We start from the raw sequence: 12,278 nt of genomic DNA on the forward strand, positions 1-12,278 counted from the left end.
ACCAATGCAATCGAGCTCATAAGAAATCACCGAACAAAACCAGATCACCATATACAATACTAAAAAGAGTAGGGTCTAGTCGGAAATAAAAACAAAGATATAAACAAGCACGAAAAGAACCAACATCGAAACTCCCCTCCAAAGCAATCAATCGTGATTACCGTCCACCCTCCCCATCACTCGTCCCCCAACCATCCTCACTCTCACTCCCAAACCAAACAGCCTTCTCCTTAGCGTCGTACAACTCCTCGATCTCCCCGGCGGAAGGCAAAGCCGTCGGAGTTTCCTGCTCAGGCTTCTCCTCCGGTGACTTAGTCTTGGCCTTGGCCTTCCCCATATGTTTCAGCCTCTTCGCCTCCGTTAACAGAGCCTCCTCGCGCTCGCGGAGCAATCGCTGCTTCTCGGCCATCAGGGCGACGTGGCGCTCGTGGCACTCGTGGAGCTTGTCGATGACGCCGGCGTAGGATTGCGTGGTGGGCATTTCGCCGACGCGGATGCGCATGTAGTCGTAGGCTGCGACGATGGGGATGGTGAGCTTGGGGCTGCGGTAGATGGTTATGGGGGCATTGTTGGGGGTGTTGTTGGTGGCGGTGGGGGTTGGGTCGTTGTCGATGTCGTCGGGGATGTCGGGGGTGACGAGTTGGCCGGAGCCGCCGGTGGGTTTGGGGGTTGCGGTTGTGGCGTGGTTCGGTTCGATGGCGGAGGTCTTTTGGTAGCGTTGGCTGAAGTGGGTGAGGACGATGGCGCGGGCGTTCATGAGGCGGCCGACTTCGAGGGCTTCGGCGACGGTGGAGTGTTTCTTGGCGATGGCGGAGCCGCGCATGTTATCTAGGAAGGTGGCTTCGTGGATGAGGACTGTCGAGCCGTGGCCGATTGTCGCGAAGGGTCGCGAGGGGCGGCAGTCGCCTGAGAAGGAGACCTTGAATCCGTGGGGGAATTCGAGGACGAGGGCCATTGCGCCGCGGCAGTGCGAGACTTTGACGGCTTGCAGATTGGAGAGGCCTGTGGCGGAGCGCAGGTTGGGATCGTCGAACTTGAGTTCCGTTACTTGGGGGCCGGGGGGTTGCGTCTCGTTGTGGCCCGGGTAGGTACCGTCCGCACGGCAGTGGCGGTAGGTGAGCTTTGTTCGGAATTCGCCGTCTTCGGTGTAGGGCGCGACGCTGAGAGGCATCACGCGGCCGAAGCCGAAGTCTTCGACGTTGGCGTATTCTTCCAGCCACATGGTCATGTGTTCGTCCGAGACGACGAACAGGCGCTTCTCTTGCAGGAGCTTGGATGCGTCGGTCTCGATGGCGTCCGAGGCTGGGATCCCGTCGGGGTAGTTCTCCCGGTACCAGGCCTTGATGATGGATGCGGTGCCGAGGTGGTGGTCAGCGTGGAGATGGCTGATCCAGACCATGCGCAGGTTTTGCAGAACTTCGCGTAGCTCCTCGGGGTTGTAGACTCGCTTGAGCTGGCCGAGCGTGTTTTCACCGGCGTCGAGCAGGTAATATCCGTAGCCGGGCACCTTGACAAGCGTGCCGGAGACGTTACGGTACTTCGACGGGGAAGACGACCCTGTTCCCAGAGCGATGATCTCTGCATCTGCCCCCGGCGTGTCTCGCTGGTATTGCGCCAGCATTTTGCGGAAAGGTTCTTTTTTCAGACGCGTTTCGACCGTCTGTAATCGGGTCGTGACGGAGCGAGGCATCTTACCCAACGCCGATGCAGCGTTGAACAGCGGGACCACCTCCGAACGATCGAACGCAAAATTGGGTTCCATGTTGATCACGAGACCGGACTCAAGTGGCGAGAACAGCGACGCACCAGTCGGGTTTCCAGATCCGGTCCCGGGCTGGGGGAGAGTCACGTTATCGTGAACAGGCACGATGTAGTTATCTTTGTTGATCCGTGCCATGTTGACCGACAGACGGGCGATACTGGCCATGGACAGGTAGTTTGGAGAATAATCGGAGCTGGCCACGGTGTGCTTGCAATGGGGCGTACTCTTCACGAACTCGTGGAGACGAGGATGATCTCCGACTCCCGGTCCCAGGATCCATACGAACGCCTCCAGGTTCGTGGTTACGGAAGGGGACTGCCATTCCGGCCGGCTGACCAGGTTGTCAACGTACTCCGGCGTTGGCAGGTCCACGACTGCGAATCCCTTTCCAAGCCGCGCCGGACCTAGGACCATGTCCGGGGTGATCTCTTTCCCGTCTGTGCTGGTCACGGTTTCACCCTTTGTCAGGCGAGCATAGTCTGGCCCTCTGGCAACGTTCAGTGCGGCTGCTTTCTTGGGGTCAAATTTGCCGCGAATATCGTGGCTCCGCACGACATAAGAAACGGCTTCGTCACACGGCGTCGAGGCCGGGAGTCTCTCGACGGTGGCGCCTGGCCAGGGCCGTCGAACAAAGACGTTGATGTCGGGGAGTGGCTCATCACTTCCAGGGGCAGGACCCTTGTACTGTTCAAGGTCTTTGGTTTCCGGGTTGCGGACAAACATGGCTGCAGGCATCTTCACTTCAGCCAACGGAGTCTCCGTCAAAGCGTCCATCTTCCACGTCGAGTTGAACATGTCGTTGACGATCGACTGCCTAGCAATCTGGTCCTCGGCGTGCCGATCCATGACGGTGGGCTTCTCCTGGAACTCATCGAGACTCCGCTTCCTCGCGCTGTTTTGACTGGAACTGGAACTGCCCCGCGACCGCGACGAAGACTGCGGGCTGACGGGCATAGCCCACACTTTGATATTGCTATCCGACCAAGACGGCTTCTCAAAAGGATCACCGCCATTGGTCGCGCCATTGGCCGTGCTTTCCGAGTCGTACTCCTTCGTGTAAACGGGCATGCCCTTGCGGAAGACGAATCTGCGAGCAGTGGCCAGGGTGTGAGCCAGATTCCGTCCGCCGTGAAGAGTCAGATGCTGTCGCTGGTCGATCAACTGCCCATCCTTGATCGCGTACGACCCGCCATGCTCCTCCTTGACACCCTTTCCCTTCGAAATGCCTTTTTCACGGTTGAGCTCTTCCAGTGCCGTTGCCGCACTGGCGAGCGCATCCGCCTGCGTCAGGATAACGCCGATCATTCCACCGGTATTCGCCCATTCCATCCGCCCCGAGAGGAACACATCGGTGAGGTAGGAAAATTTAACTCCGCGTTCCGTGCATGCCCGCTGGAATCCCTCCGAGATCTGCCCAAAGATATAGCGCTTGTCGGGAAAATGGAGGAGAAGGGCGGTGCCGGGGGTGTCCGCGGTGGGCGTCGTCACCACCTGGATGTAGGACTTCATTGGCTGGTTTCCCGTGGACGGGGTCGGCAGGTACTCGATTCCGTGATTCTTGTTCCAGATCTCCTGGTTGTAGATGGGGTAGGTCTCCCTTCCTCCTCGTCGAGAGATCGTCAGCGGCGGGAGTAATCGGTCCCCCGGTGTGCCTAGCAGCCGGCTGACTTTGTGGAAGTTCGCGGTGCTCTTCAGCGGGTAGACCTGAGTAGGCGACTCAGACTTGTGGGCTGCCTTGCGCGGTGGTCTGGGGACCGGTTTGACTGTGGGCGGCGCGGATGGTACAGGCTTGGGGTTCTTGGTTATCCGCTTAGGTTTCGACTCGGGCGCGGTACTAGGCTTCTCGTTCTGAGCTGGGGACGGTTTCTTGGACGAAGGTTCGCGCTTGGGAGTGCGTATGGGGGAGCTGTCGGTCTTCGCCTTGGAGGGCGTCCGGTAGCCTCGCAGAGCGGGGACCGTCGAAAAAATTGATGCGGATCCTATCCGGGAGACGACGAATCCGCGCTGGGCTCTGGCAAACAGGCCCCCTGATAATGGAACGTAAGCCAACTTGGCTGGTAGATGGAAAGCAAAGGGAGAAGAGTTTGGAGGTCAGTTAGGTAGCATCTCAGAACGAGACAGCTCCAGAGGGAAAGGGAAAACAAGGCGACTGCTGGAGTGATTGGAGAAAAAACGCGGCGGTTGAGGGTCGGAGAAGGAATGATGATTGGCTTTGAGACGGGATGGATGGAGACCCGCCACTGAGCCTCAGTCCACTTCTTCCATCTCATCCACTCTTACTGTAGGGAGTGTCAAGCAATTTGAAGTAGCTGTACTATGGTTTATGGTTGATCATTTTCTTATATTGATTTGGTTGTATTTTAATCTCATTTCAACATCATTAGATTGGACCATCATTCACGGTCTGCACTTTTATTCTTGTATTGCTGAACAATCCGTCCTGACAGCCAGCTCAGTAAGGTGTCCATATCCCTAGATCGCAATTCCATAAAGCCTGTCCTAAAAACACAGCCAAAATCAAACAATCCGGTAACCCCTATGTAATAGACCAAAGAAGAAGAAAAAGTAGAAGATAAGTCAAAATGACGGCAGACGCAATACAAATCACAGGGTCATAACAAAGGAAAGGCATCTGAGTCTACAAAGAAAGCTTGGGTCGAGAAAGTAAGAAACTAAAACTCCGAGTAGGAAGAAGAAAAGGAAGACGAGTATAAAGGTAAGGTAGAGGTGGAAAACAGGGAAGAGAGAAAAGAAAGGCACAGAACAATGGGCCACAGAGCATCGATCGGCTCAGGCTCACCCAGAGTATACGACGTGGGGAATCATTAAAGATGAGAGGTCACCATGGAGACGCGTTGGAAGGCCGCTTCCATGTTGTGGCAAAGGTAAGCAAATCGGTTCGCGGCTGCCCGAGAGTCGGTCTCAACCACCAGCTCAAAAGTAGGGGCGGATTTTTCCGAAGAGAAGTCACCAGTGAACTGCGTGGTGTTGCTGTCGGGGGCGGTCGGGGCAGGAGAGTCGGCGAAGAGAGCAAAGGCAGGGTCAGATTCGTCAAAATGGACGTCCGGGTTCTCAACGCCAACAGTCGACTCGTTCGTTTCCTCTGTCGCCGGGGCCTGTTCCATAACGGGCGCTTCCACCTTGGCTCCCGTCACCTCCGGGAGGCCAGGCACACCGAGATCCGACGTCTTGCCAGAGAGTGCGGCGGTGTCGACCACCGGAGGCTCGGGAACCTCGAGCACAGCAAAGACGGGGGCGTTGCCATAGTTGACGTCAATCCCGGAGTTCCAGCCACCGGTACCGTTCAGGCTCAGCGTAGACATGTCCACGTTCTGGTTGGGCACCATCACCATGCCGACCTGGGAGTTCTGCTGCATGGCGAACTCCTGGACGCCGTGGGCCGGGTTCGTCTCCTTGGGAAGATGAGACTGCAACGACGGTTGAGGCGCGGTGGGTTGCTGGGGTGGCAGTTGCGCCTGGGACTGTTGGGGTTGCTGGACCGACTGCTGCTGAGGCTGCGACGCCGTGGGCATCGGCAGGCCACTGGGGTTCATCTCGTCGAAGAACTGAGAGAATTGGGGCGAGGAGAGAAGCATGCGAGCGAGGTCGGTGAGGCGAGCATTCTCCTCACACAAGGCACGGTTGTGGAGACGGAGATCATGGGCCTCGTTGGTTCGGGCGGCAACTTCACTCTCAAGCTGACCAATATATTCTGCAAGATGTGTTAGTTCAACTGTCCGGTCTTCATCGGTCACGGTCGGCAACTGTACATACCCTTTCTCCGGGAGCGGAAGGCGCGCGCAGACACCTTGTTACGGAGCTGACGGCGCTCCTTGCTGCTGAGCTTCTTCCCCTCCTCGCTCGCGAGAAGTCGCTCGTCTTCATCCATATCCTGTTCTTCCTTCCTGGCCTTGGCCATCTGGGGCAGCATGGATGGGGACGGCGAGTCATCGGGCGAACCCATGGCGTTCTGTCTCATCTGCTGCAAAAGGCGAGAGATCCGCTCATCGACCGCCGGGTTGGAGTTGCGCGGCGACTGGCTCTGGGGAGACGATTCCTGTGGTACCTGTTGTTCTTCCATGTGGCGTTGCTGCTGCATCTGTTGCTGGCGGAGCATCTCCTGCTGTTTCTGTTGGGCGGCCTTGGCCATCGCAGCCTGCTGCTGGTGCATTCCCGGGTACATCCGACCGACTTGGGTGGATGGGCCAGCGGAAGCGGCCTCCTGGCCTCCCAGGGCACTCGGGTCAACAAACTGGCTCTTGCTACTCGGGCTGGGAGAGGAATAGTAGGTCGGAACCGCCCCCATGTTGTGGAACTCCAGATCCATCTCGGAATTATTGCGAGCGGGGATAGTGTTGAAATCCAGAGGAGCATCTTCCCGCTTCAGTTGACCGGAATACATGTCGCCATTCATGGCAAACCCGGTGTTGGCACCGAAGCCCATGCTGTTCATCTGCTGGAAAGGCATGGCCTGGGCCAGGGCACCCGGGGGGAGACCGGTCTGCTGCTTGTGCTCGTCATACTGGTGACTCGGGCCCTGGAAACTCAGCGGGGATTGACCATTCTGAGGGAAGCCAGCACCGTGGATCTCGGCGGTGGTGTATTCCGTGCTGGGGAGGGCGGGTTGACCCCCAAGGGCGGCTTTTGATCGGGCGGGTTCGGAGGAGGTGTAGGTGAGTTGATCGAGGTTCAGGAAGCTATCGATATCTTGATCATACGACGGTGCGACCGTGGGATGCTCTGCGAGGGTAGCCATGATGAGAGAGGTGAGAGAGGTGGAGTTGTGCGAGGGCGTATCCGAATTCGGGGAGCCCTCTTAACGAAAGACTGGGAGAGTTGCTACAATCCGGCTCAAGATTGACGAGAGAGACGAAGATGACGATGTGTCGAGGGGTGAGGCAGATGGGTAGGCAGATGGGTAGGCAGATAGGTTAACGATCGCAGGGTAGCGAGCGACGATGGGGAACGAGAGACGAGGGTAGTCTGATGGGCGGATCCAAGGGCTCAAGAGGAACTAGGGAAGAGTTCGAGACCAAGATTCTAGAACGAGGGAATAATGACACCCGCAAAGCAAGAAAGCAGTGGATGGGGGTGAAATCAGATCCAAGGTTGAGGGAGAGTTGATGGAGAAGGTGTAATAAGAAAAAAATAAATTAGGATAATAAAAAAAAAGGGTAATGATAAATGATGAGGTGGTCGGATGTGAGGATCGACAGGAAGGGTGGATGGGTTAAGGGAAGAGGAAGAGGGAGAGAGTGAGAGAGAGAGAGAGAGAGAGAGAGAGAGGGAGAGAGAGGGAGGACGAGAGGGACCCAAGTCGGAACAGAATGGAGTTCGTGGAGCGTCCAGGGGAAGTTTGGAAGGTTGGAAGGGGATCCGTCTCTGCTCCGTCTCCACGCCAGGAATAGAAATTCAGGCCAAAAAGGATTGCGCGTCCTCCTGACTCAGCGGGATGCCTGCCCAGGAGGGTTGCTGATTGGTGGATATCGAGCCCTACTTCAGGGCTTATCGATATCCGGCTAAGGCAGCAGTTCTGAGTCAGCCGAACCTCTCCACTCTCCCAGTGTAACATTCACCCTATCGGCGATCTCCAACAACAACAACAATAACAACACTCTTCTAGTTTGTCCCTCCCTGTATGTATGTATGTATGTACTATGTATGTAATGCACAGATGTTTTGACTCCATCCACAGTACATGACTCGATGGGGTTCGAATGTTTGTTTATCTTGGTCAAAACATCACCCTTGGTCTCCCTGTTCGGTGGTCGGAATGGAGATAACAGCCACTAGTGAAATACCTCTTACACAATTAATCTGTCCCAAACAATAACAATGAGACCGACTCACACACACCAAAGGGAATGGACAGATGGGGCCCCTCCTCCCTTGATGGTTGCCCTCTCTTTTTTTTCCCCCATTATGTATTGTGATTGATCTCCTGCCTCCCCACCCCGAGACTTTTCCGTTTCAAGCCTATTGCTCCCCCCCTCCGGCTTCAGGTTCGGGTTCAGGGTAACTGAAACGACGTGTTGGAAACTGTGGTTAGGGTCAGGGGCCGGTGGGCGGCCTCCATGGGAGACAAGGCCCACTTCCCATCCCCCAATGACGTGAGTGGCTCTCCCTTGACCCAATCGTGGACCCCCAGCCAAGAATTGGTGGCTGTTCTTCAATTGCAAAAATCAAGAATGTGGTGTCCACATGGGTTGGCGGAAAGATCACACTCAGACGAGTGCAGAGCATTCCGGACGTATCCAATTCTTCTGTTTCATCTCTGCACTGGCATCCTCAAGGGCGTGAGTCAGGTTAATTGAGCGATATATGTATCTGTAAATCGTGGAGGCACTCATTGTCAGTGATGGCAAGTAGGTACCTAATTCAAGGAGCCATGTATGGGGTTACTCCATACCTGCCCAGCTAGAATATGTACTCCTTACTCAGACAGCCTCTTTCCCTCTCTCTCTCTCTCTCTCTCTCGGTCTCTCCACCAACGTCCACTCCACTTCGCAGCCATGGTCTAGAATCGGTCATTCCACTCTCGTCCCGAACAAAATCCCGCTAGGTTAATTTAAAGACCCTCGGGAACTGGTGCTCGCCAAACCCACAAAGAGTCTTCGACCGTCCTGAACTAGTCGATAGTGTCCGATGGGATTGGCGGTGAGATCCAGTGGGAAGATCGGAACAGCCTCTGGAATTACCGCATGCAAAGCTTGGCACCGGCTTTCCTACCGGCTGAAGGACCCGCCGGCCGTCTCTTGGTCAACGCATCGCTTATGTTCTTGTCCGCTGTCTGCTGTCCGCTGGTCCGCGCTTAGGAAGTCTATTATCTGCGATCTATAGCCTCCGGTTCATTTATGTACTTCTCCCTGATGACCTCACTACCGGCTGGTAGAAGCTGGTGTTGACCGTCTGAAGAGTGTAAATGGCTGATGCGTTCATCGAAACAAACCCGATGGTACGGAGCAGTAGAACAACAATAGACCTCGATCTCCCAATGTGCAATACACTCACCGCGCGAGATCAGAAATCAAGACGCGATAGTCAACTCAAAACGCTACCATCATGTCCCAAGATCTAGCTAGCTACATGATCAAACGAAAGTCGGTCAGCATCAGGCAGGTCTATTAGCCACGATATCAGCAACATATGCACAGCTTCACTTAATACGCATAAGGATAGCTAGATTATACACCATAAACTCAAAATCCAGTTCGCATGGATTTCTCGGTGCCTGGTTTGGAATAGAACCCAAGACGTCTTCGTCTCAAAAAGCTGGTGGCAACTGAGGTCGGTGTGGATGGCTTATACTTCACTGGCAACTCACCTTAATCTTACTAGTTTGAGAAACCAGATACAGTTACTTCAGATCAGCACTAGGGAAATAACAGTCTAATGCTGAGAACAGCAGTGCCATCTCTATTCCTTACTCATCACCCGAACAAAACAGGCAAGTAACCCTCGATAAGCGCCACCTTGGCACTTCCATTCTCAAAACGGATGAAGCGAGAAACCAGCCCGGTCCACATAGCAACTTAAACGAGGCGAAAGGGGTGTGGATACCAGATTCAGGAATCATGTTACCCACTCTCGCTAGTTTGCGTGAATTTCTCTCCATCCTAGTCCCAATCCTAATCCTAATTCAAATCCTTCCATACGTCATTTGTTAGAACTTGCCGAGTACGGAGTAAACTGTCAGATCCGATCGTCGGCACTAGCTGGTATTCGCTCAGTGGAGCTGGTGAGACAGTTTGAGGCGAGAAGAGAGTCAGTCCACTTTACTATCTCTAAGCTAGCTGTTTTGGGGTGGTGTGTGGGGACGGACGGGCAGGCCGGCTGGGTTACGGTTGGTTTTCGGAGCTCCGTGGTATGGATTATTGGATATGGGTTTATACTGCTGCCTCCATACTATCTATCTATTTATGTATAGACTGACAATATCAACATTGATTGTGAACAGAGCAGTGACATTCTTTGCTATAATTAGTACACGTTGTCTAGACCATCGACGCATATACGTTTAAGTAATGCACATGGATTTTGATATCGACATGTTGGAGTCGCATGGCCATATGTCAGCTGCTATAAAGGGTTTGATCTGGATCAGTACGGAGTAGATAGAACATATCAAATTAGGGAGCCCGAGTAATATCCACCGCCCTGTATGTTGGACATTGCAATAGCATCCATGCTGTCGCTCGGGCCAGACACGTAGACGAGCGGTCTGATTTGCCTCTACCCGTTGACACCATGAACTTGCCACTCGACTTTCCAATGCGGTGTATACTAAATATAGAGATAAAAGGAGAGTATAAACAGACCAACAAGGGGAAATGGAAAAAGCGAAGGTGATGAAAGGGAATGTAGAAGTAGAAGAGGTGGAGAGAATAAAAATTTCCACATCCATTATCTGATCTCCACGGCGTGATATTCGTCATGCATGTGTAGAAATGGCATTGTTTTGGCTTCGGTGAACCCGAGCATCCGATGTTGGAAAGTCGATCGCAAACGACCATGAGATGATGTCAAGACCTCCACTATATCACTACGCACCATTGTCGAAGTTTGTGCAATCTATTGTGATTCTGATTGACTGATGTTGGAATCTATTTGTTCCATAGGGCTTCATGCAATAGCTGCCTTCCGTTCTATATTCTTGAACATCCTGGTGATATGCTGATACGGATGAGCGTGTTTGTGTAGACCGTCCTCAAGCACTGCCTTCCAGAATTTGATTTCATTTAACATTAAGCATTCCGTTGTACACGCACTTTCCCACCAATCATACCACACATCAAACTTCCACATCGGTAGTCAACATCTGAATGCATGCCACATCCATCAATATTGAAGACGACAAATATCAAATTACAAAAAAAAATTATGTCATGACTATTCCCACATGCCTCCGAGGAATACCACATAGTATACCACCGCGTCGGTATGTAACATCAGAATAACATGCCACGATCACCAGTATCACACACCACCAATAGTCAACATCGAATCATCACACGCCATATCGTTTTCGTGACGGCCCAGCATTACTCGTCAGGGTGACTCAACTGGTCGTGAACAAGATGGTATTTGCCCGCAACATCAGGCTGGTCGGTGTCTGGGTGGCTCAGCTGATCGTGCTGCAGCTCATACTTGCCCGATACATCAGGCTCATTGGGACCGGTGGAGCGAATCGCAGTAGACTGGCCCTATAATCGACTCAGTACTCCGCACTTGGTTGTTCGGGTTTCAGTCCGGTACACATACCTGACGGTAGGGGTTGTGGAATCCACTCTGTTGTTGACCCTGGCTGCGCTGGCTCTGCTGGCCCTGCTGCTGCGCTTGATCCTGGGATCGGGTCGTGACGTTTGGGGGGATATTTGAAGTCATAACGTTTGCTGTGTGGTTGTAATAGTATACCATTATCTCGAGGACACAGGCAGTTTCGATCCGATGAATTGTGTTCGCTGTGTGGCTTTATATAGGTGGCGGGCTGTCGCGCATGAGGTCATGGTGATTTATCTGACATCAGAATAGATGGCATAGACATGGTTCATTGTATAATGTGATTAATTGGCGGGGTACTCCATATGATCTTAGAACAATGACCGCTGATTGCGGGGAAGTTATAGAGTTCCATGGTCGAATGTGCTCTTTGTGCATTGTAGTAGGCCAGGTGATTCGAGTGACATGGTTCATCAATGGCGAACCTCGATCGATTCAACATCTCACTGGGTGGTTACGGACGCAGTGGTATGATGGTTGTTAATATAAGGCATGACTGGTCTATGGCGTCTTAGCTGGGATTTTTAATATCCAGCGGCAGTCCTCAGAGGCATTGCAATGGTTTCGTCATCGGAGATTCAATACGTGATATACTTTAACTTTCGAATCCCCGTGGCAAGATTGATGATTCTTCTTGGACTCGGTTGTCTTGTGCTTTTGAATCATCCTCCTGTGAATTGCATGTATGTGTAAAATTATAAGATGTTGCTTAATTGTTGATAAGGACCGTCGCCCTGCAATATATATAAGTGTCGGGGTATAGCTACACAAGGACAAAATATTCCCAAAGCCACAAATACGACCGAAAACACCGAAACTCCACTTTTTAACTAGAAAATAAATATCAGGACTGACGAATCCACCAATAAAGAACATGATACTGGCGACATGTAACAAAAAAGAATCAAATCTGCAGCAGAAAATGTATTGGGATATCCAGGTCGCCTGCTTCCAGATAGGTGACAAATCGAGTATTTAATCCATCAAATTCACCACTACAATTACCAAAATCATTACACCATACAGTCCATTTACAATACACATAGGTAGTGAACTCAAAACTTGCATACCTCTCTCTGGGTCGGCACATGGCATGCTGTGGTCTTTTAGGTCTATGACTTGTCGCTAGTAGAACAATAGATGGCATCAGTCTTTCATCAATTGGGGCTGTGGCGCAGTTGGTAGCGCGTGTGATTCCAGTCCAGGAACATCCACAAGGTCGTTGGGTTCGAATCCC

General features: G+C 52.8%; 2 protein-coding genes across 2 annotated transcripts; both read right to left on the reverse strand.

Moving 5' to 3' along the window:
- Window positions 1-157: 157 nt before the first annotated feature.
- On the reverse strand, window positions 158-6,518 carry BDW47DRAFT_129948 (uncharacterized protein; the record flags this gene model as incomplete). Its single annotated transcript, XM_024817045.1, has 3 exons — window positions 158-3,766; window positions 4,606-5,474; window positions 5,537-6,518. The coding sequence occupies 3 exons, from the start codon at window positions 6,516-6,518 to the stop codon at window positions 158-160; spliced, it is 5,460 nt and encodes a 1,819-aa protein (XP_024667457.1).
- Window positions 6,519-10,141: 3,623 nt separating this feature from the next.
- Window positions 10,142-11,500, reverse strand: BDW47DRAFT_113988 (uncharacterized protein). The gene is made up of 2 exons (XM_024814550.1): window positions 11,024-11,500; window positions 10,142-10,965 (listed from the first exon to the last, which is right to left on the reverse strand). The coding sequence occupies exons 1-2, from the start codon at window positions 11,177-11,179 to the stop codon at window positions 10,804-10,806; spliced, it is 318 nt and encodes a 105-aa protein (XP_024667458.1). The 5' UTR covers window positions 11,180-11,500; the 3' UTR covers window positions 10,142-10,803.
- Between the last annotated feature and the right edge of the window lie 778 nt (window positions 11,501-12,278).

The sequence above is a fragment of the Aspergillus candidus genome (genome assembly GCF_002847045.1).
Source record: "Aspergillus candidus strain CBS 102.13 unplaced genomic scaffold BDW47scaffold_92, whole genome shotgun sequence".
Taxonomy (NCBI): domain Eukaryota; kingdom Fungi; phylum Ascomycota; class Eurotiomycetes; order Eurotiales; family Aspergillaceae; genus Aspergillus; species Aspergillus candidus.